Genomic DNA, 24,103 nt, shown 5'->3' with positions numbered 1-24,103 from the left:
TCCCCGCCTTACCTTCAAAGGAGACTGGAGACAGCTTTAAAGATCTACTTTAAGCTGCAGGTGATGCAAGAAATAAAGTAAGGAGAAACGGAGCGAGTGGAAAAAAAAAAACACAGCGTGTTTGAAGGTATTTATGTTTGCAGGAGCAGGAGCTCCATGCCGAGGAGCAGGAGATGCATACATGTGGAAGAGGAGTGAAAGGGAGTTTCGTAATCTCCCCCTCTCCTCCACTGAAAAGAATTATTAGACGGTGTAGGGACGGGAAGGCGAGCACAGGCTGAGGATTGGCTGGGCTCACACAGCAGTGGAACATCAAAGCCCCAGGCATTAACCGTTTCTATCCCCCAGAGTGACGGAGAGACTCGCTTTGAAGTGCAGGGAGAGAAGGGAGGCGACTGGGGAGGAAAAGTGGGAGAGAGTGAGGAAGGGTGGAGAGGTTTGGTGATGGAGCGGGGAGGGGGTTTATTACCTAATGAAGGCGATGCGTTGGTAGAGCTTAAGATGGATATGAAGGAAAGGAGTAACCAAGAGCCAGTATTGTTTTTTTTCCCCCTTTATGGTGCTAATACTTCTCACTGGAGGCAGCAGAGTTGAATTTAGAAATGAGTCTTCAACGTCCATCAGGGATTAAAAAAAAAAAAAAAGACCCCAGATTTTTATTCACTGAAGGACAAGCAAAACCTTGTTTTTTTATATTTCTTGTTAAACCTTCCCATATTTGGGGAAAATATCTAAAAAAAAGTAGAGGTAAATGAAGGTGAATTTATGGCACCAGTAGTCGGCAACTTTTTTTTTTCTTTTTTTTCTTTATTTTAACTTCTGAAATCTCTTAAAGTGTTGAATTAACTCTGAGTAGCTAATTGAAGTTTTTTTAAAAAGGACATTTAAAAATAATGTTAATAATAATAATAATAATAACAATAATAATAATAATAATAATAATAATAAAAACATTATAAAATAATAATAACAATAACAAATAAATAATAATTATAATATAAAGTAATAATAATAACAAATAAAAGAATACTAATATAAAAATGATAATTAAAATAACAAACGAAAAATAGAAATCAATGAATAATAATTACCAATTAATAATAAAAATAATAATTATATTATTTATTTATTTATTTATTTATTTATTTTTATTATCATAATATATGAAATAAAAATTAAGGAATAATTTAGTAACAAGAATGATAGTTTTTGAATTATAGTAAATAATAATTTAAAAAATATAAAACTATGAAACAAAAGATTTTACATGTTTTGTACAAGGGAGCTTTAAGGAATGAAACAGATGCACTTATTTTGCAGCTCCTAGATTTATCATGATACCAAATGACTAGTAGGTTGCCTATCTGGGTAGAGAGTAAGTTAGACCTTGTGAAAGCTTAAACATGGCCTTAAACCACATATTTAAACCCCCTAATGAGCCTAAAACCATCTACTGTGAGGTACGGTTGCATAGTAAAGGTGTTGGATGAAAAGATTTCCTGAACACACCTGTTTTCGGCCCCTTTAATTTGATTTACATGTGTCAGATATGTGCCTAAATCATTTTAGACCAATCTAATGTGGTTACCTGTGGCATCTCCACCTTTCTGTCGCCCTATGGAGGAAACGAAACACACCACTCAACATAACAATCAATGGTATTTGAGTGCAGGTGTGTGAATAACAGAAACACTGATATTAAGAAACGGGCACAATATTAATCCTTAATTTCGAGGCAGAAATACCTTCAGCTTCGACTCGAGGAGCCGTATTGTTCGACCTCTCCGCCCCTTAAGGTTGAGGTTAAATTATCTGACATATAGAATTCACACTCTGTCATTTTGGTGGACTGACCCTTTAATATTGCCTTGCTAGAGGCTTTAAACGCAGCAGCTTATATAACAGCCAGGGGATTGTGCAAACCCTCCTTAAGGCGTATTAAAGACTCAGAGACCGACTCTATAGTCTCTAAATTCTCTAAATGAAGATAACAGCTCACCCGAGATAACATTTTTCACTTTCAGGGGCGGACAAGTCATTGATTTCCATTTTTTCCTGATTTCCCTTTGTCCCTGATCCCACCTCAGCTTATACACTCAGTGTAATTCCCGGAAATATTATTGTTTAAATACTGGGACCTCCATTATTTATCACCTTGAGTCATCTCTCGGGGAGATGAGAGGAGAACTGAGAGGCGTTTAAAGCGCCGGCAGCCACCTCATATCTGAGATGACGAGTTGGCTCCCAGGCTGATACTGCGACTGGCTCTGGACGGCGGCCCAGCTGGTCTCCGAGGGTGTGTGTGTGTGTGTGTGTGTGCACGCATGCGTTTATGCCATCAGTCACTCTTTGAAACAGGAAGTGTGTGATGTGGCTGTCACCACCCGCAGCAGCTGAGCTCTCTGCTGCACAGTTAGATCTCTTCCCACTTTCTTTTTCTTCCTTACTGGTTTTCTTGTCTCTTCATTTCTGCGTGCAGCCTCAGCGCTTTGGCTCAGGAGCTGAGAATGTGATCCCCAGCAGCCTGCTGCATTGCAGATAGAGATGATGAGCACACAGATTTGAGTCCTCACATTCAAACACGGTTAAAAGAGAGAAAAAAGGAGCCTGTTCAGCCCTGAAGCCCTGAGTCATTCTTCTTTGAGCTAGCTGCAGATTAATGCCTCCTCTGTCTCCACTTTTAGCCCGGTTTGATGACCAGCTCCCCCTTACCCATCAGGGCCGAGCCTCCGGCATTCTCAGCTGCCATTTTCCCTCCATGTTGGGAAACCCATGTGGCTCATTTTTGGGTCCAGGGCTGGGGTGACTCAGGCAGCAACACACACACACACACACACACACACACACATGCATGCTCTCTGCTCCACTAAGCTTTACTCCAGTAGCACAGAAACCGCTCCCTTTGAACCAATGAAAGGAGAGGATCAAGGTTGAGGTGCTGGTGCTTTTTACACCAGTGAAAACGAGGCCTGCAACTCCAAGGGATTACTGTGCCTTGCTTTTGGAGAGACACTGAGGATTTCTCTGAGAGGAGGCGGTCACACCTTTTCCTAAGTCTATGAATTTAACTCTGGATCTCAGGAGGCTTAAATATTTCAGGTATTGTCCAAGAAATCTATTCTTTAAATCACTGTTATCATAAAACCCCTCATTAAGTCCTGATTGCAGTTTGAACATTATCTGTTAGCAGCCTCTCTGACTTGAGTATCCTCTAAAATGTTGTCAGGATTTTCCCAGGCCTCAGAAAACTCCTCAGTGTTTTCATAACTGCTATAAACTCCATAAAAAGTCAAACCCCGGTTGTTAAAATCTTGACTTTCTTGGAATAAAAATGAAGGAATGCCCAGGCTTTAAAAGTTAAAGCTTCTTAGAAAGTTATCACACAGCTGTCTGGCGCTGAAAGTTTGTGGTTTATTTATTTCTCTAATATTCTGCCCTCCAGCTTCATCCTTTAACTCCTGTATTCTGCATGAGGAGATTTTATTTGACCAAGTTTTAGCTCGATTTAATGGCACAAACTAAATCACCCCGAGCTCTTCTTCCTGCCCTCACCTCTGACGAATCAGGTGTGATGACAGCTCAGGTCGGCTGCTTACTCACGCTGGCGACGTCTGATCTCATTTAGCATTCACTGGTTCTGAGTGTCGGCCCCGCAGACACAGCGTGGTGTGAACAATCGTCAGCCAGCGTCAGACGGCGCTCACTCCATGAATAAGACATTTGTCTGCGGAGCTAATTAATCCTGAGAGGGGCCGGATGGCATCTGCCTCCGTGCCGCGTGACAGACACTGAGAGGAGGGAGATTTTAGGACAGAACCATGTAGGGATGGCTCGTTTTTTCCCACCATAGTTAACGAATACGAGAGCAGGAGGCTGACAACTGCCCGAGGACGCTGGCATGAACCAGAACCACCTTCTTGTGTTTGTAATGGCTTTATTTACTGTATATGCTCCCAGTGCTGGTATACATGCTGACTAAGCTATCTCTTCTCTTCTCTCTCCATCACACACACACACACACACACACACAGCGACCAGCTCAGCCCACCTGGAGGACCTGGCATACCTGGATGAGCAGAGACACACTCCATTACGCACCTCGCTGCGCATGCCCAGACAGAGCACCACCTGCGGGCCGGGTCGCTCCGGGCAGGACCTGAGAGGTGAGCGATGAGGCGGAGCTAAAGAGAGCACACGCCGACACACAAACACTAACCCCCCTGTGACCGCCGAGAGCTGTGAGGTGCAAGCAGAGCTGCCGGCTTTGAAAGGTTTTACTCTTTGTGTCTGTGTCGCTGACTTTCTGCTGGTTAATTCACAATCTGATGCACAAATACACCTGGTACCTGCTGAGAAGAGATTTAAACTCTTTATGAAAGAGTCTCAGGCAGTAGATTTGAAACCAAATATGAAAAATCAATCATTCTTCTTAGGTATAAAATCTTTGGAGTTACTCTTTCATATTGTGTTATCAACATGTCCCAGAGCGCTGTTTGCTTCCACTAATGTGTGAAATCCAGCATAAAGAGTAAACAATTACAACAACAAACACAGCTGATCACTTTCAACATTGAAAACATTTCTTAAAGGATACAGCCATGACATTTCTGTATTTAGAAAAATCAGTGTAATTTTTCTGGTGTATTGAAATTTTTAGCAATTTGTTTAGTTAGTCTGGACATGAGTCTGCTTATTTTATCAGAGATAAAGGGTTGTACTGCTGCAAATGAAAAGTTTAAAGCAAAAAATGACAGTACAGCATCATAAATTGTATAATATGTGGACATAATCTCTGCTATGTCAACCGTCTGCTCCTGATGTGGAGTAAAGACACCGATCATTGCTGGGGGCCATGTTGGATATGATGGCACAGCACGCGTTTTATGGCGTTTCTACTGACTAATACCTGGACAGATCCCCAAATAACCGAGACGAGCTGTCCCAACATTGACACCCTTCTGTAGGGGTGCCAGACTAAACCGATCCATTCCTGAAGTTGGAGCTATAACACTGCAGTCCGTTGACTGGTCGAAAGAATCGTCGCTTACGGTGTGGGAGTGGCTGCATTTCTTCTGGCGGCACACAGACTTCTCTGAAACAAAGCTTGATTGCACTTTGTATCAGAGAGCCACATGCCAATCACAAAGAGGACGAAATGCAGCATGTCTTCCATCGTTGCTCTATGGTTACTGTCACGTCTTTCTTCTTTGTTGGATTTATTAGCGGGGTAAACTGTGTTGCACTGCTACGGAGTCACGCTATTATGTTACTGATGCGGCTGTTGGCATTTCTGTCCTGTTTGCGTTTCCAAAGCCAACAGGACCAAGCTTAACCAAGCCAACCCGTACCAAACCGTACTGATCTGAACCAGACTGCGTGGTGGAAATGGGGCTAAAGTCTGTTTATTGGCTGGGTGTGTGTACGTAGTTTCCTGTCTTTCTGCAGCCAGCCTCAAGCGGATTCTTGATAAACAGCAACTTTTAGCTCAAGCATAGTCTCATTTTTCTTAACCTCTTAAGACCCCGTGTCCACATATGTGGACATTACATTTCTTCCTCTCAGACCCATGATCCTTCTTTTTTTTTAAACTTTGACCTATTAGCCCCATTCACACTGCGAAAACATGAAATATTAACAAGTGTTTTTATCTTATTTTAAGTAAAAATTGTCTTGTTTCAAGTTATTTAAAGACAAAAATAAGGTCTGAATGGCTTGTAACAAGTAAAAAGATTCTGCCAATGGAACAAGAAAAATTTCCTTGAAAATTTGCTTAAAACTAGAAAAATGTCTTAATACGAGAAACTTTTCTCTTATTCCACTGGCAGATTTTTTTTTTTTTAATTTGTTACGAGCGATTCAGACCTCATTTTTGTCTTTAAATAACTTAAAACCAGACATTTTTCTGGACTGGTCAGCTCATATTAAGTCTAAAAAGACATTTTCTACTGAAAACAAGACAAAAACACTTGATAAGATTTCATTTTTTTGCACTGCAGGGACACTGCCCACATCATCTTCTGGTGAAATCACAACATTACACCCATTTTAGTGAAAAAAAAAGCGTATTTAAGTACAATAACACTAATAACAAACAACTAATAGAAAACTTATATAAAAAAATAATCCAAATTCCTGTACAAAGACCAAGTTTGGTTATACTTTTTAGATAGTAAGGTGAATTAAAAATTGCACACCAGACAAAGCTTGGGTCTTAAGAGGTTACATGGATGTTGACCCTTGTACAGTATGTATAAATGTAAAGATATGCTCTGACAAACTTGGTATTGTAGTGCATAAAGGGTTCAAGCCACTTTTTGGACTGGGAGTCAAAGGAAATGAGCATTTCGGATATCAACGTCCCTTTTACCCTCTAGGAAATCCTCCCAAGAAAAACTCAGTCAATCTATGATCTTATTGTTCCAACAGAAAAAAAATGTTTCCAACCTGACTCACAAAATCTCTTTTCGAAATTCTCAAAGAAAAGTCAAAATTATGATTAAAAAAAAACCCATCCATATTATAATTGATCGAGATTGAAGAGTTAGTTTCAGAGTTAGATCATAAACAGGAAATGAAAGAAGACAAATGGGATCAAGGGTAACACACAGGAAGTCCACAGCTGGACGTCAACGGCGGATATTGAAATGTCATGGTCACCTTTAAGTATCCCAAAGTAGATAACAAAAAAATCATCAAAATTGCTTTAATGAGATTCAGCATCTGCAGAAAATCACGCAAACATTAAGTTGTTCTCCAGATGCTGCACTGTAAAGAAACGTATAACTTTGTCATGAACAGATGAAAAACTGTGAGGAACAAAACTCAAAGCATTCAGCGAAGATTTACTTTCACTTTAAACTTTAAAATAGCTCTTTTGTCTCAGGTCAGGCTGCGATTATTCAGTTGCTTCCCATCAGACACAGTGCAGAAGCAAACAATGGGGCACTGTTCTGTTTTTCATCCACAAACGTCTCACGGCAGCCGAACATGGCGCGGCGAGGCGAGGCTGCATGACGAGCCAGTTATTTTTAAAAATCAGAAGAAAGAGAGTGACGCTTGGTTTGCTGTCTGCAATGTGTTTCAGATGCAGATGTCTGTTTGTGTAGCTATGCTCACGTATCAGATCAGCGACGCTGCCGGGCTGAGGACGCTGGAGGATGTCAGCTGTTGTGTGTGTGTGTGTGTGTGTGTGTGTGACAGAGACACAGAGGCCGTGCACAAGAGCATTTTGTCAGGTTGTGTCACCGCTATGCTAAAATTTGTCTCAGTGCTTAACATTCAGTCGGCTTGTGCTCCACTGCACACATCAGGCGCCTCCGTGATTTAGCAAATCTCCTCAGCCTCCTCGCCAAACGGCCAAACGGCCTTATGTCACAACATTATGTGTCCCTTCGCCCTTCCTCTGTCACTTAGTCCGTAATGAGCTCCGTAAAGCGGCGCAACTTCATCCAAGCGAACACAAATATGCGTCCCTGTGTGTTTTAAACACCTGTTAAGACCCCACTTAGCTGTGAGTGCGCTCGGCTGGACCGTGATGTGATTCCCCCGCCATCAAACGCTGCGAAGGAAGAGGAAGGTAACAGGGAGAAATGGAGATGGACACGAGAGGAAGAAAAGAGGAGCTAGTTCCTCTCAAAGCTTCACTGTTACTGCCACAGTCACTTGTTTCAACCTTCCCCCTCTAAGGGCAGCCAAGTGTGTTTACATGCCGACCGACTGCGTCCTAGCATGCGTTCTGCCTCCTCGGATCAGTGTCAGCGCCTCCCTGAGTGCTCTGCTCCCGCAGTTTCTCAGGGAGAGGCAGAGGAGGAGACTCAGGAAGACAGGAGGTTTTCCCAGAGGGTGATTGGAGGGCAGACTCACCACAGCTCCTGAGACTTAAGGTACCGGCCCTGCACAAGGTTGAGGTTGAGGATTAGATTTCTTTAACTACTTGTTTGCATCAGATAATTTTGTTTTTGTGGCAGAAGTTGCGCACAGACTCACAGATGAGCTGGAGGAGAAGAAGTCTGCAGCTTGTGTGTCGGTCAGGTGGTAACCGGCTGACAGATGCAGCTCTCTTTCTCTGCGCTTGGTTTTGTTGAAGCTTCTTTTGATGGCGGCCATCGGGGGCCTGAGCTGTGCTGCTGTTTTGAGGAGAGTGAGTCAGACTGTAATAGACCTTCTTGTGCTCCTGCCTGCCTACCTCTAAGATTTACCACCCACCTTATCTATTCACTGCAAACTCACTCACATAACTGTACTCTGCACTCTCTGTTTCTCCCTCGTTTATCTTTTCTTTTACCCTCCTCTATCCCCTTCTCCTCCTTTATTCCTTTACTGTCTTTCTGAGTTTGCTGACACGCACAGAAACAGCTGATGGGTAAAGCTTTGGGTTGATTTAAATTTCCTCAGAGGGTTTATCACTCCCACATTCACTCCTGTATGTAAACGTTGAATATTTACCACTTAAAATATGTGAATAAATGAAGTAATATACATTGTCTCGAGCCAACTTAAGCTAGAGAAGGGTTAAACTTTCTCACATCTTGTTATCGTCAAAGTGTCACAGACAGAGTGCTCTCTAGAGCCTGTTTAAAGGATATTTCTAAAGATTTATATGGTCTGTTTTAAGGTCCCTTTTTGCCAGATTTTTACTAAACAACTGTAAACTTTAGTTATCCTTCTGTCCAGCATCCTCAAGAATGTGGACATGAAGCCTCTTCATCTTTTCTGTTCCCTCCTTCTGGGAAAACTTAGCCCCAACAAAGTGTTTGAATCAGCTCCTGTAGTGATGTAACGACAGGAACTTGTATGTATAGGTATCTTCTCAAATGTTAGCGTAGCACACAGACATTCAGGGTCATGTCTGTAGAGTGCTGACACAGGTTCCCCTTGGAGGGCCACACCATGTTTGTTGTGGTGTTTTTCTGCCTCTGCATCCGTACTCACCACTCTGCTTCCTCCCCACTTCAAGAATATTCAGGCAGCCAATCAGCAGGCTGTAAACTGAGAGGCTGCAGATCCTCCTCAGAGGAAACATTGGTGAAATTTTCTGCAACTAGATCCAAAACTGTGTACTAAAAAGACAGTTAAGACTAAGATCAGAGTTTTTGTTAGCTTTTTGATAACTTACACATGTGTGCAGGACAAAAGGGGGCGCTACAATTGGCTCAAACCTCCTTTCAACTAAGCTGTGCTATTTTTCTATGAAACCAGCTTTTTGTGAAAATTAGTGAGTTTTCTACAAGATTTGAAGTAAATTTTTAGAAGGAGCTGTTCAACTCAAAGAGGGTCACAATAACAGGAAGAAAGAGTCCAGGGATGCACATCCAGTCAGAACGGACCGTTAAGGAACAGCCGGTTTAGCCGTAGCGTTAGCTAAATGCAGGATGGCCAAAACTTGGCCAATTAACTAATTGCACCATGAAAGGGAGGTATGATCAACAGATTCAAATCAAGCATGTGTACTTTGCGTAAACAGCAAAAAACATGAAAAAATGTTGTATTTGCTGTAAATCTTGACATTGTCATACTTTTCCAAACGATTAATTTAATCCCTAAATGTCCACTCGGACACAAAGTCCGGCATCTTTGAAACAGCCTAACAGGTGCTGTAGATAATCCTGCCTTAAGTTCCTGTAATAGGGTCTACAGCCATTGAATTTAATGGTCTGTTGGGGTGTTAACCTAGTTCATGCAAACTTCTAACTGATTTTTGTTTTTATTTTTCACCATTAGTATAAACAGTCTTTTTCATCGCTAATTGCTGAACGCTCATACAGGCTTAGAAGTGTTTGAACATTGGCTTGTTTGGCATCAAGAAAATATATTTCCGTTTACAGTGGTGGCCGAAATAAATAGCACACTGGGCATTTTTTAAGAAGTTTGTGTTATTAAAATACCCATAAAACAAATCAGATATGTACAGTCATCATTATGTCATTGTGGTCTATAAATTATAGAATTATGGGTGCACTGATCACAATTTTCTGGCCGATTACCAATCTTTAAAGCCTGACCCACTGATACCGTTTTAGGCCAATACCCATTTTCATTTTTTATGTTTTATAACTGACAGCATTTACCTTCAATGTTCCAATCTTATTTAATTGAAATTAATTGAAAAATACCTGTGAAACAATAAAATCTTTATGTCTTAACTCAAACAACCAATTAAGTGTCCTGACCTTTGGGCTGACCCCCAAAATTAAGGAAATCAGCACCAATCGATCAGCCGACCAATCAATTGGTGCATGTCTACATAGAATAGAGCCATCGTAAGGAGATTCTGGTCACTGTCCATATAAAAAGGAACATTGAAAGACCCCTTAAGTCCAGACCTCAGACCTATCCAGCAGATTTGGTCAAGTTGCTGTCATGCTGCTGTAACTTCTGCAAAAGGTGGACAATCCAAATACTAAAGTTAAAGTAGATAAAAACAGGAAGACTCACTCCGTCTGATACTTGTTGAGCTTATAGCTCTACATGTTTCATGATCAGGGCTCGGAGGCAAAAACAAGGTCAGATTTGTCAGGTGTTCTGATAAATTTGGCCACCACTGTACAGTTTCATTTAATCAAAGCTTCTGTGGGGAAATGTGTTTCCTATTATACTTAAAATAAGGTCTGTCCCTGCAGTCTGCCCCCAGCTTTAGCAGCATTCATTATAAAAACCTAAATAGAAAGAATCCGTCTCCCTCGCTCATGTTCTGGTTGGCTTTTGCAGCTCCCTTAGAGGCCCTGGTGTTAATTCCTGCCTGTTTCATAACCGGCTGAAATTTCCTCACAGGAGCTTTAAAAAATTCATACCACATCCCCATGACTACCCTTAGAAAGAAACATCTTCGGTTTAACCCAAAACTGAACCACAGTTTAGTCATTTATTTACAGCAAACAGCGACTAAAGGATGCTCGTACCGCTGCGTCAGCTGCATCCGCGTCCAGATCTGATGACGCTGCACAAACATGTTTGCAGGAAAACAACCAACAATGACGGTTTCAGATGATTATCTCAGCCTTATCTCCTCTTGTTCTACATTGTTTGACACTTTCTGCCTGAGTCTCTGTCCTGTTATCTCACCCTGATCGATAATTCCCACATAAAGACGTAGATTTAAGGATGCGATATGTAGGTCTGTATTTGGGATCTTCTGGGCTGTTTTCATCTTATATAACATATTGACATATTTTTTTCTGCCACTTGGCATAAAGTAAGTCGGGAAAAAGTGTGCCAGCAAGAAAAATAGTATGTTTGAGATGGATTTGCAGCCAGAAAGGCAGATTATAACATATTTTCTTAAGATTTACATCTAAAATATGCACATCGAGGTTGATTGTGTTGCTCTAAGCTTGCTGTGCAAATTACGTAAGATTTGTTTTTTTGTAAAAACACAGATTATCTAAGACTGTGTTGACTGTGATAGCTGCAGCTCTGCATACACTGTTGATAGAAATTACAGGGACGTCTGAGGGAGCAGACAGGAGGAGAGGAAACCTCAGATAAACTCACACATTGGATGTAAAAAAAAAAAATCTCCGCTAACCTGAGATAACCCAACACTACACTCCCCAGATTCCCACCGATCGTCCTCACCCTCCCTCCAACTCTGTGCCAACTCCACCAAGCTCTCCTCCACCTCCCATCCTCTGCCTCTCCTCCTCTTCCTCCTCCTTCTCGATGCTGTGAGTCATCCTCACCTGGTGAATAATTAAAACGTCTGAGACTCTCGCTCCGTCTGGCTGTAGAGGTTTGGAGGTAGAGGAGGAGGAGGAGGAGGAAGGGGGGGAGTGATACCTTGCTCAACGTTGCCTGAGGGGGAGCGTTATGGGCCGGATTATGAGCAACTGCTATCCATCCATCCACACACACACACACACTCACACACATGCTCGCTTTCACTGTCCTGGAAACAACTCCCTCAGCCCCCGTTCACAACATGGCTGCCATGTTTTTCCTGGAATACCTGCCACAGTGGAGCAGTAGTGGCTGCACGACTTCACGCGCATAAAGCGGTGTAATCGTTCCTGCCATTTGGAGGATGGCGCCCGATGCTGCGAGGGTGTGTTTAGTAATTCCACCAGGACGGAAGGCGCTTTACAGACATTGGCACAGAGTCACCCCCCCCTCAGATAATTGGATTAGCACCACTTAAAACAGAGAAGCTGTGTGTGTACAGCCTCTCACTTTGGGTGCTGGTTGTATTGTTAACGGCTGCACTGGGTAGCTTTTGCATCACAAGTTGCATCAGGGCCTTTCTTTCACCGTGTGACACCCAGCTGGAGGAATATTACATCAGTGTAAGAATTTCAGACAGCGCAGACGAGTCACTCTGTGTCTCTTTGTCTCTCTGAGTGTGTGTTTGTTGAGCTCGCTGTAAAATAATCCCACCAAGGGAAAAATTATTACACTCACTGCGCAGAGAAATGCAGCACAGCTCCTGCATTCAGCGTTTCACCCACTTCCAGGTATCTCTGTTTGTACTTTCTGCTGATTGCATAAGGATGAATATTCTCAGCATGATCTTCGTTTGAAGAAAAGTACTGCTTGCAGCAGCACTTTGGCGTAAAAGAATACATTAGGAGCGATATCAGCTCATTATGTGATGTAGCCAAACAGCTAATCCAGCACACAGGAGTCATTTACAGAAGATCTACGGCTCTAATGCAGCTCTCGCCTCCGCCCTGCTTCCTGCACCGTACCTGCTCACAGATTTCTGCAGACACACAGAGAAAAATCCTGCATGCTCTCACCATCTTCTCTCTGATGAGTCTGTAATGTATGATGCATTTTTTCTCCAGCTCTGACTCACACTTCTTCTTTCAGCACTAGCTATCGTTCCACTGCAAAAAATCTGATCACATTAACCTGAAAGATCCAACAGGAACTCCAGGGTAGCAAAATGGCACGTTGCCTGAGGCGCTCTTTAATAACTCTGACTTTGGGTTTGCTCTCACTCAGGTTAATTATTTCATGCAGAAATTGGGCTAACTGTAGCAGGCAGCAGTACACGCTGGTGTTCAGTGGAGTTGAGGTCGGATTCTCCCATCCGGGGGTCGAATTACTAGAACTTGATTCAATTATTTTTCATTGGGATTGATTGATCTTGGCCAGCGCAATGGAACCAATTAGATTCTCCCAAAAGTGCGAACCTTCCCCAACCTCCCCTCCAGACATGTGGAGGAATACGCTCGATGTAATTCAAAGGATTTCAATTAGTAATCGACCCCGGTCTGGTGGTTCCCCGTACTCTGACATCATGATGTGCTGATGCTGCTGCTGCTTTTTTTTTAATTCATTGAGCCGCACCTTTTGCCCCGTGCGCTGACACTCAGCTGCCAGTTTTCGTTTCCTGCCCTCACTGCTTTTCTTTCTTCCTCCCCTCCCTCACTTCTCTGTCTCTGTCTCTCTTTGTCTTTCGCTTGCTGTTCGTCTCAGCTTCTGCTAATAACACCCATGCCTGGCAATCCCAGTCACGTAAGTTTCTTCAACTTTCATGTGTTGCTCTCTGTGCTCGCTGGCTACTTGCTGTATGTGCTAGTCGAGCAACACACACACTCACACACACACAAGCTGGATTTTTCACGTACCACTCACAGTTTAAATCAGGCGTAATTACCAGATGTTGGTATAATATTCAAAGTTAAGACACAGCAGCATGTTTTTATTCTCAACGCTCTGATCAGTTTGAGAAATCTGGACCCAGGAGAAGACACCGGCTGATTTTATCACACAGCTTCAGAACTTCACACCAGATTCATTTTCCCCTCATTAGTCTTTAATGGTCCATATGTTGTGCTGAAGAGATGCCCAACCTCTGGAGGACTTCAGTTCAGTGACTCCCCCTAGTGAGAGAAATCTACAGGAAGATGATTTTTTAACAACAAAACAAAACTGGGGTGGACAGATTTGGGCTGTTAAAGTCGTCCTTTCTTTTTGAACTCACAAAATCCGGACTTTTCTTCTTTATCTTTAGCCTCAAGTTGGATCAAAGTTTATTTACTCTTTAATGTTCTTAAATGTGACCTACCTCAGAGGATTTAAAGGGGCAAGAAATCGCACTTCCTTTTAAAAGCATCCATCTGTGACATAACTTCTGACAGAACTTTTTGATCCTTGATCAATCCCTGATTTAAAATGCTCTTAAATTCCATCAAAATCTTTCATTTCTTATATTTTTGTCCCCTTAAAACAGGGGTAGGCAACCTGAGGTATGGGTGCCGTAGCTGGTACGTGAGCCTTTTTATATTGGCACACAGAGAAAAAATTTCAATGAGGCAGAGGACAGAATAAATAAATAAAATAAATAAATAAACAGATAATAAAACTGTTTTTTTTTTTCTTATTCAACACTTCACAAGAAATTGGGCATACTATAAAGGAAAATTTGAACAAATAATGTTAAATAATACATTTAAATCAGGACTTTACAAGTGCATGACTGTGTCCTGTAAATGCATCACCGCAAATCTGTTGGGAGGTCAGTCTGCTAGCTCGCAATTGCATCCATTTAGCGGTGTTTAAATGGCAAACAAACCAAGTTCCAGTCATTCTTTCAAGCATAGTTGGACAAGAGAGTGTGTATTTATTGCCAGAGATGGCTAAAGATCAAGCTACGTGCAGTCTTTGCTGTGAAAGTTTGGTATGTAGGACATCAAGCATGCAGCGTCTATATAAGACCAAACATGAAAACAGCATTAGCAAAGTTTACAAAACAAAACAACACACTCAAAACTTTCTGTACTGTTAAAAGCCAGGTAATAAAGGGGAGTTATAGCATTTTCGCTGCATAGCTAAGATGGAAAACCATTCAAGGAGACTTTACTATCAACTTTTGTTGATTTTATTATAGAAGTAAAATGGCACTTTGGGCATGAGTGGATTTTAAAGTGACTCGAGTCATGGAAAAAGTTGCCTACCCTTGCTTTAAAATCTCTAAAAGAGGCAAGATTTGATTTATAAACCTGTAAAACATGAAATCAGAGGTAATCCAAGAATATATATGATGCAGACAAATTAAAGCAGCTTCTCCATCCAAACAAAAAAATCATCATGAGAGAACACAACCACATTGAAGCCAATAATAACACAAGGTTGTGCTGAGACGTTTGGATGTTTTGTGTGTTTGCTCACTTATTTTGTAAGTAGAATAGTGTGTTTATGTAACCATGCACATTTCAACGCAAGAAAGAGAACAACAAGTTGATAACTTTGTCTTCGTGCTGTTTATGACGTATGAATTCTCTGTCTCCAGTGCGTTTTGCACCCTATCGGCCTCAAGACATCGCCCTCAAGCCTCTGCTCTTTGAGGTGCCCAGCATCACCATGGACTCGGTCTTCACAGGCCGCGAGTGGCTCTTCCAGGAGATCGACGCCCACCTCAACAGCCCCAACGCCAGCACGAACCGCGGCGTGGCCGTAGTAGGGAACATCGGCTTCGGCAAGACCGCCATCATCTCTCGCTTGGTGGCGCTGAGCTGCCACGGCACGCGCATGAGACAGATCGCCTCCGACAGCCCGCAGGCCTCACCCAAACGTAAGAGTCCAGTAAAGATGAATAAATGTTTATCATCTTGCTTTAAAATGTCACTCTGCTGCATTTGCCGCCATGTTTCTGAGCATGTTGCTCCGTCTCGTGTCCAGATGGAGAGGGGCTTCCTCTCACTCAGCCTCAGCCCACTCACGGCACCCTGGGAGGAGGCAGCTGCCCTGGGACCCCGGAGATGAGGCGGCGTCAGGAAGAAGGCATGAGGAGGCTGGCCTCTCAGGTACACGGCACACCTGTGACCATGAGCACACACACATTTACACTTTTTGGATCCAAAAGGTCAGTTTTTATGATGTTTAGTTGAAAAAATCCAGCTACCAGAACATTAGCTCAAACTACTGATCATTTCTGGCTCTCCATCCCTTTATTCATCAAAATTTCAAAATAAAAGCCAAGTATTCAGTTGCCTGTGCGTCTTTCACAGGGTCACTTTTTATTTTATTGTGTTATCTTTCAATTTCCTCTCCGTAAAAGACTCACACATGATTTAAAAGCGGGAAAAAAATGTCTTGTTGTTGGTCGTTAGGTGTGAAATTTTCTGGCCGCGGTCTATCTGTAATCAAAAACTGCACAGCGATCTGAAACGGTTCCTTTTTATGCCCTCACTTTTCAATTAGTGACAGCACAGGTGAGTTAAGAGATCAAAATAAAGCACAGATACAGCTCCAATGCTGTTAAAGTGACACAGTTTCAAGCTTCACACCTCACACGAGCCTCCGTCACCTCAGGTAACTCAAGACAAGCCAGGACATCAGTTTTACTATGATGTTTGAATCCACTTGCGGCTCTTGTTTTGGTTGGATGTTGGCTTTCTGAGCAGCTCTATGAAGGGTTTAACTGTCTGCAATGTAAACCTGTACGAGGTGTGAAAGCAGCTCCTCTTTCCGTCTCCTCTTGCACCTCGGTCCCCCCCTCCCCTGCTGCTAAGCCATCTGCATCCTCAGTCCCAGCCTGATGCATTATGCAGATGTGTTTAAAAAAGAAAAAACAACTTTGCCAGGGAGCCTTATGAAATATTTATACCTGCAGAAAGCCATTTCCCAGCCAAGCTATTAGATCTTGTTAACTCTGTGCATTAATAATTGAGCTCACTCCCTTTTTCACCCCTCTTATTTTAAAGCCCTTTATTCCAATGTGACCAAAAAATTAGCATTTCATTTTGATTAGTCTTTTGTTTTCCATACCCTTTCCCTCACTGCCCTCTGATCGCTGCCCCTGCCTCAAAAGAATCAAACCTGGTGTGATCGCTCAGTCCCCAGGAGCGTCTTCTCACACCTGCTGTCGGTATATTATTGAAAACCTCCCAAAATCACCTGTTATCACGTTCTCCTGATCCCACTTTAATACCCCTGCATTAACTTTTCATTCATCCGCTCAATCAATCATTTACTAAGCATGTTACAAGTACAAGGCCGTGAAATTTCAGAGTTAAACACTTGACTCCTTTGTGCCACAATCATCCAACATATGAGCATGCATGAGCTAACCTCGAATCCGTCTCTCTTGGCAGCCGGAAGAGATGAATTATTAATAGCTGAAACCGTGCAGCGAAACGAGAAGTATTATGTTTCATTATACCGCAATCATTCACCATGAAGTTGACTCAATCCCAGATGAGTTGTAGCCGAAGCAGACGCGAGGAGAGCTGGCTCTGAGTCCAAGGAAAAGTTGTTTTTAAAGATGTGTTGTGTGACTTCCAGTAAAATCCCTAAAGGTTGGTTAGGAAGTGTTCACCTTTCATGTTCCTCTCTGAGTGACCTGGCTACAATCTTCTCCTTGCTCTCTGTCGCCCCCAGGTGGTGGCATACCATTACTGCCAGGCAGATAACGCCTACACCTGCCTGGTGCCGGAGTTTGTGCACAATGTGGCGGCTTTGCTGTGCCGCTCGCCGCACCTCGTTGCCTACAGGGAGCAGCTGCTGAGGGAGCCACACCTACAGAGCATCCTGAGTCTGCGCTCCTGTGTTCAGGACCCCCTGGCTGCCTTCAGGAGGGGGGTCCTGGAGCCTCTGGATGCACTTTACAAAGGTAAAAGAAGTATTTTTTGTGCCACAAGATCATCAAAGTCTGATTTTTTTTCTTTTGATTTAAAAAGTAAAACAACCTCATGTTCCCATCTGTGATGAAAAAGAGCCTCTTAGTAAGAGAGTTTCTAAGCTCAGTCTATCATTTATGTTTCCAGAAAGGAAAATCAACTCAGAGGAGGACCTCATCATCCTCATCGACGGTCTGAATGAAGCTGAGTTCCACAAGCCGGACTACGGAGACACCATCGTGTCCTTCCTCACCAAAACCATTAACAAGTTCCCTGCTTGGCTGAAACTGGTGGTGACAGTCAGAACCACGCTGCAGGTAGAGGACACACTCTCTGAATCGCTCTGCTGTTTCATATTTAATCAAATTCACGAGGTTTTATATATTTTAAAAGACCTCTCTGTTCGCGCTGCCAGCTAAGAGCGTTTTACATCCATATTTTTGTAGCAGCTGGCAGGGATGACTTTATTCCTGAATAGATCTCCTCTCTTTGTCTTTGACCTTATTTCTGTGAAGCTCAGAGGACAGTAGAAGAAGAGATCTTTTTGTTGTACCTCTGCTTTCTTTGTCTCTTCTATCTTTCATTCACGAGGGAGAGAAAGATGTAGACCAGTTAGTCATCGTCTGTATGGAGTTTATTCTGAACTTCACATGAATCATTTTACCTGAGGTGACTAAGTAAGTAGGCTGTTATCAAATTTATGAAGATATCTATGGATCATCGAAAGTGTTTCTGACTGTTCAGGAGATCACCAACGCACTGCCGTTCCACCGCATCTCTCTGGACGCTCTGGAGGAGAATGACGCCATCGACCAGGACCTGCAGGGCTACATCCTGCACCGCATCCACAGCAGCCCCGAGATCCAGAACAACATCTCGCTCAACGGCAAGATGGACAACACCACCTTCGGCAAGCTCAGTGCCCACCTCAAGGCCCTGAGCCAGGGCTCCTACCTGTACCTCAAGCTCACCTTTGACCTCATCGAAAAGGGCTACCTTGTGCTAAAAAGCTCCAGTTATAAGGTACGAGGATCTGGTTTGGGGCGGTTTTCTCGGGTTTGGCTTACACTCCTCTTTCCCTGTTCTGGGTGAAATGATATTTCCAAAATAAATGCTTCCTCTTTAACCAAAATGTCAGAGTTCACTACGGCCTTTGCTTCAGTTCCTCAAAATTATAAATCTATGGTTGAACTCAAACTTCCTTGGCCTAAATTGAAACTGTCAACCATCTAGCCTCTAATGGTTTGCTTTTTACCATGTGGTCTGGTTCAGTTTGGTTCAGTAAAACTTGAACTTGCCTTAATTTCCACATTGTAGACATCACATGGGCTGGCTCCAAGCTTCGTTTTGGCTCTCTATCAGATAAATTAATGTCAAAAGCATGAAAAATAGGATGTGAAAGCTCTTCTGGAGTGCTTTAAAAAAAAAAAAGCCTGATCTATTTTCCTTTTCTGCAGAGAGCTCCTCTTGTTTCCACACTATGCTTTTATTTTGAAAATGAGTCAAGGACAGGTATTTGTTGAAAGGAGTAAAATGTGTAATGCTTTATTTTGAAGAGGATTCAGGCCAAAGAAAATCTACCTTTCTCTAACTCTGACTTTATACTTGGAATTCAGGAAGATAAACCAGGCCCCACACATTGAAAAAGTATCATTATTCTTCATTTTAAGTAAAAATCTGTTGAATTTGTCTGTTGAATAATCCTGCTTTAATTTTTGCTTCAGTATAAGTGATAGTTTCCTGTACATCGGTGGTCCCCCTGCAGTTGAGGATCCACTGACGGCTAACTTGGCAGATTTTTAATGACTCTAACAATGTATGAGGCTCAATCTAGACCCCACACCTTACAGTTGTTCAGATTTAGGTGGAGCCAGGTGGAGCAGCTCTTTATGATTTTGTTTAAACCAAAGACTAAACTGTCAGACTTTAAAAAACAAAACTCAATTCACATCCAACATGCAGAATTTCCAAAGGCGGCGCTGGCACCTCATTTTTTAATTTAGCTGCACTCTGACATTGTTTATGTAAAAGCAGCTTCATAAGTTCTGCTTTTTGACAGTCGGAGCCAAACACCTTGTTGATAAATAATGCAGCCGGATTGTTTTAGCATGCATTTTATATTGAAATATTTTATCTCGCAGCCCCAGATTCATTTAATTTCATGTATTCAGCCGAGCTCCCAGACTCCATAAAAATGACAACAGATAAATTTACATTCTTCTCTCCGAGGAAGACCACAGACAAACACGCTGCATTATTTATACTCTGTAGACTTGATCCAAATCAGCCGAACAATCCTCATTCTGTGTTTTTCCCTCAGGTGGTTCCAGTGAACCTGGCGGAGGTTTACCTGCTGCAGTGCAACATGCGCTTCCCCACGCAGTCATCGTTCGAGCGGGCGCTTCCTCTGCTCAACGTGGCTGTGGCCTCGCTTCATCCGCTGACCGATGAGCAGATTTATCAGGCCATCAACTCCGGCTCGCTGCAGGTAAAAGACAGAGTGTAGGAACACCTTCACATGATTTAAAAGAGTATAAAAACCACTGGCTTTTAAAGCTCAGTGTCTGAAGAGGATTTTTTTTAAATATGCGATTCACTGAGAGGTTTTTATTTCCTCAAGTCTCTCCCTCCTCCAAGTCGATGAATAGATGATTTGTTCTAAACTAAACAGCAACTTACCACATGTTCCTGAAACGGATTAAATATCCTGACTTCTTTCATCACAAACAAACACAAAAAAACTCCTATGAGGAGTTTTTTGTGGCTATAAAACAAAGTGCAATTGATATATTTGCCTCTTTATGACCTCGGTATTAAACAAGACACAGAGAGGACTGATCATTTCTCATGCTTATTTTTGATGCCTGTTGTTACAGCTTCCCAAACAGAACCAGGGTTTGAAATGTGGATTGATAGAAGGAATGCCTCTTTAAGTCTTTAACCTTTGGACTTTATTAAACACAAAGTGACTGCATGGCAAGATTTCCTTTCTCAAAAGCTCAACCTGAAATGTGCATGACAGAGGTAACCAGAGTCGGTCCCATGCAATGAGGCTTTTCATGCCTTTAATCAGATAGAGAAAGAAACGGATTGAGATATAATTTTTTGATTCTTAATTGCCATAATTTTACTGTGTAACTTTGCTGCCTCTTGGCCAGGACTCCCTTGAAAAAGAGGTTCTTAATCCCAATGGGATCTTCCTGGTTAAATTGAGGTTAAATAAATAAATGAGGGTTCGAGCTCATGGAGCTTGACCTAGACCACTAGGTGCTCTAGGTGAGTTTTTTTTAAGACGCTGACCATCCATGGGCGATTTGTTGACAATAATAAAAGAAATCAAGTAGTATTGTTTTCATAATTGTCTTTAAATAACAAGAGAACATGTTATCCAATCAGCATTAGTGCTGCATCATTCGGCAATATTGTGCAACTGCAATTATTTTGGACAATACCACATTTTGTGATTGTAATAAATAATGGAATTAGGTGTTAGGAATTAGATGTGCTGTGTTATGAAGGAACATAAATAGATTACTGGTAGTTATGAAAATGTACTTCTCAATCAGTGAGAACGCATTAATTTTATATGTTTTGAATTGTAAAATATAACTAAATAGCACTAAAAAGTATTTTTAGTGTGCTGCAGCACTGTTTAGCTAAATATTAGTTTTAAATTATTTCTTTTCAATGCTTTGATTTTATTCTATTATTATTATTATTATTATTATTATTATTATTATTATTGTTATTATTATTATTATTATTATAAATAATAATAATTTATCATTATTTTTATTCTATTATTATTATTATTTTATTATTATTATTGTTTTTTTATTATTATTATTATTATTATTATTATTATTATTATCTATTAATTTATTATATTATATTATAATTATGTATTTATTTTTGTTACATCTTTTTACTTTTAATCCTGTATTTCTGCAAAGATAAATGCTATTTATTTTGCCCTGCATGAGTCAGTGTCCTGGTCAAGGCACCCCAGTATGAAAAGTCTGGACACGCCCCTGCTTGTTAGTGCATACCTTTTTGCGGGTTTTAATGTTGCTGCGAAAGTTAAGAAGTTAGGAGTTACAAAGTCCAACGTGCCTATCAACCGGTAACAAGCTAGCATAGCTGCTTGTGCAACTAATAAATAACATTACACACATTAATTCTGTCTTTCCGGCGGTTTGTTGGGTTAAAGGCATGTTTTGTTGGATTTCTTTGTAACATGACTGAATAACATTAAAAAATAGTTAATGTAAAGTCATGAAAAATATTATTCCTTCTTTTTATTTCTATCATCCACATTTTTTAATGGTGCCCCCTATGACTACTGTCACCCTTAGCATTTTCCTTAGCTGCCTTTACCAGGAGGCATTATTTTGTCCATAGGGGGCGCCAAAACCTTCACAAAATGACAGTTACTCACAGGCGCTCTAAGCTGTTTTGTGCCTCTAAAACTTGAAGACAGCTGGTGGGTTGGTGTGTCAGTCCCAGTGAAGCTTATGAAATCAGTTTTTGAGCGAAACATTAAAAATATCTTTGATATGGGTCTTAAGCTTGATGATTATTGCTCATTCAGTCGTTCATATTAACGTTTCTCAAGTTTTTCCAAATTGATTAAAATAACATCTTGATTTTTATGCACTGACGAGGATAAAGACATGCATGTCTAATTTGTTTTCAAAGATCAAAAGTGGAAAGAGCATGTGTTGTTCAATCAGTCGCTCACACATTTCTAAATATCAAATGTTTTATCCATCAGTATGAAGATGTAACGCTCAGTACAATCTGTACTTAAGTGAGTTTTTCTGTGCAGAGATAACTTCCTCACCAACCAGCTCTCAACAAATCACATCTCTGTCTGTCGCCGCAGGGCACACTGGACTGGGAGGATTTCCAGCAACGCGTCGACAACCTGTCAGTCTTCCTGGTGAAGAGAAGGGACGGTACCAGGATGTTCGTGCACCCGTCCTTCAGAGAGTGGCTCATCTGGAGGGAAGAGGGAGAAAAGACAAAGTTCCTCTGTGATCCGAGGTGAGGAGTCGTTGAGACAGTGATTGTTCACACTCTGCTGTGTTAAAGTAAAATCAAGACTCAAAATGTTCAAAATGCTTCAGCCTTAACTCAAATTAATTAAACCTCCTTTAGTATCAAGTCAGCCAAAAGATGATAAAATGCTTCTTCCTCCACAGCATCCTCTGCTCTAATGAGTCAGGATGAAGTCTTAATTATTTGTTAAGTAGATTTTTAGTTCGTTGGCAGCACAAGTGAGGGCACAGACTTTGAATACAAGATGAAATAGTTCCTTTAAAGCTGCGTCACATAAATGTCTGGACAGACTTTGCAGATACCCTTAGCTGGTTTTGACCTCGACTGACGTAATAAAGAAAGAGGGGAGGTTATGTGTAATTTCCTGTCGTATGAATGTTACAAATTGCACTGAGTGTCAGTGTCTAATGAGTCAGTCTGGTGTTTTATAATCCTATGTGTTTGTGCTCTCTGCAGGAGCGGTCACACGCTACTGGCCTTCTGGTTCTCCAGGCAGGAGAACAAGTTGAACCGGCAGCAGACGATTGAGCTGGGCCATCACATCCTCAAAGCACATATCTTCAAGGTATACCATTATTTGTCTCCACACTCACACAGACAGACGCCCACACACAGCTGCAGTCTGGCTCCACTGTAATGAATATTTACACCTTCTCTCTCTCTGTTCAAGGGTCTCAGCAAGAAAGTCGGGGTTTCCTCATCTATCTTGCAAGGCCTGTGGGTATCCTACAGCACAGAGGGCCTTTCTGCTGCACTTTCTTCTCTACGAAACCTCTACACTCCCAACATCAAGGTACGGAGACGAGTCGCACTTAAAGGATATTTCAATATGATCTGCTTTTCAAATGAAGCAGACTTCTCCACAAATTGCCCCTTACAGAAGTTTCCCCTCTCTCAGAGCGGTTTAATATTTGAAGCCACGATTTGCTGCTTTGTCTTTTAACGTCTTCATTTGTGCGTCAAGGTGAGCCGGCTGCTGATGATGGGCGGGGCCAACGTGAACTACCGAACGGAGGTGCTGAACAACGCTCCCATCCTGTGTGTCCACTCTCACCTGGGCTACATGGACATGGTGGCTCTGCTGCTTGAGTTCGGCGCCTCTGTGGACGCTCCGTCTGAAAGTGGGCTCACGCCTCTGGGCTACGCTGCGGCTGGGGGTCACATGGCTATTGTGACGGCGCTGTGTCGCAAGAGAGCAAAGGTGATTTGCGGGATCTTGGGTGTTTTGTGCTTGAAATTAAAGGGGGGTGTACTTCTTTTCTATACTGTAAACATGGATATGCTGGATGTGGGTAGATTTTAAAACCGCTACATACTTGTACGCTGTAGACATCCCTGAATCTCCCTCTGTTTTGAAAATAGCATGGGTAGGGATAGGTACCTTGTAAATTTGAAATGATACAGCAGGAATACCCGGTACCTGGCAATCGGTACCAGTACTCAATGGTACCAATTTTTTGGTACTTTTTTATGTTCATGTA

General features: G+C 41.9%; 1 protein-coding gene across 6 annotated transcripts in view; it reads left to right on the top strand.

Annotated features, from left to right (window-relative positions):
- tanc2b (tetratricopeptide repeat, ankyrin repeat and coiled-coil containing 2b) overlaps positions 1-24,103 on the top strand; it is a 175,401-nt gene that overhangs the window by 135,333 nt on the left and 15,965 nt on the right. For 4 of the 6 annotated variants that reach the window (XM_074663942.1, XM_074663943.1, XM_074663939.1 and 1 more), the window contains 12 exons: positions 4,032-4,163; positions 13,417-13,455; positions 15,233-15,514; positions 15,622-15,746; positions 17,323-17,554; positions 17,709-17,878; positions 18,306-18,584; positions 19,882-20,049; positions 22,447-22,607; positions 23,079-23,187; positions 23,293-23,415; positions 23,587-23,823. In XM_074663942.1, coding sequence (XP_074520043.1) covers positions 4,032-4,163; positions 13,417-13,455; positions 15,233-15,514; positions 15,622-15,746; positions 17,323-17,554; positions 17,709-17,878; positions 18,306-18,584; positions 19,882-20,049; positions 22,447-22,607; positions 23,079-23,187; positions 23,293-23,415; positions 23,587-23,823 — 2,057 coding nt within the window. The remainder of the gene's footprint in view (positions 1-4,031; positions 4,164-13,416; positions 13,456-15,232; positions 15,515-15,621; positions 15,747-17,322; positions 17,555-17,708; positions 17,879-18,305; positions 18,585-19,881; positions 20,050-22,446; positions 22,608-23,078; positions 23,188-23,292; positions 23,416-23,586; positions 23,824-24,103) is intronic. The other 2 variants (XM_074663941.1, XM_074663940.1) reach the window with 1 other exon arrangement.

Source organism: Halichoeres trimaculatus, unplaced genomic scaffold, assembly GCF_033239565.1.
Source record: "Halichoeres trimaculatus isolate MK-OKI-2021-1 unplaced genomic scaffold, fHalTri1.1 fHalTri1_scaffold_23, whole genome shotgun sequence".
NCBI classification, from domain to species: domain Eukaryota; kingdom Metazoa; phylum Chordata; class Actinopteri; order Labriformes; family Labridae; genus Halichoeres; species Halichoeres trimaculatus.
The sequence above is the reverse complement of the archived record's forward strand: the minus strand, read 5'-3'. Positions and strand labels throughout refer to the sequence as shown.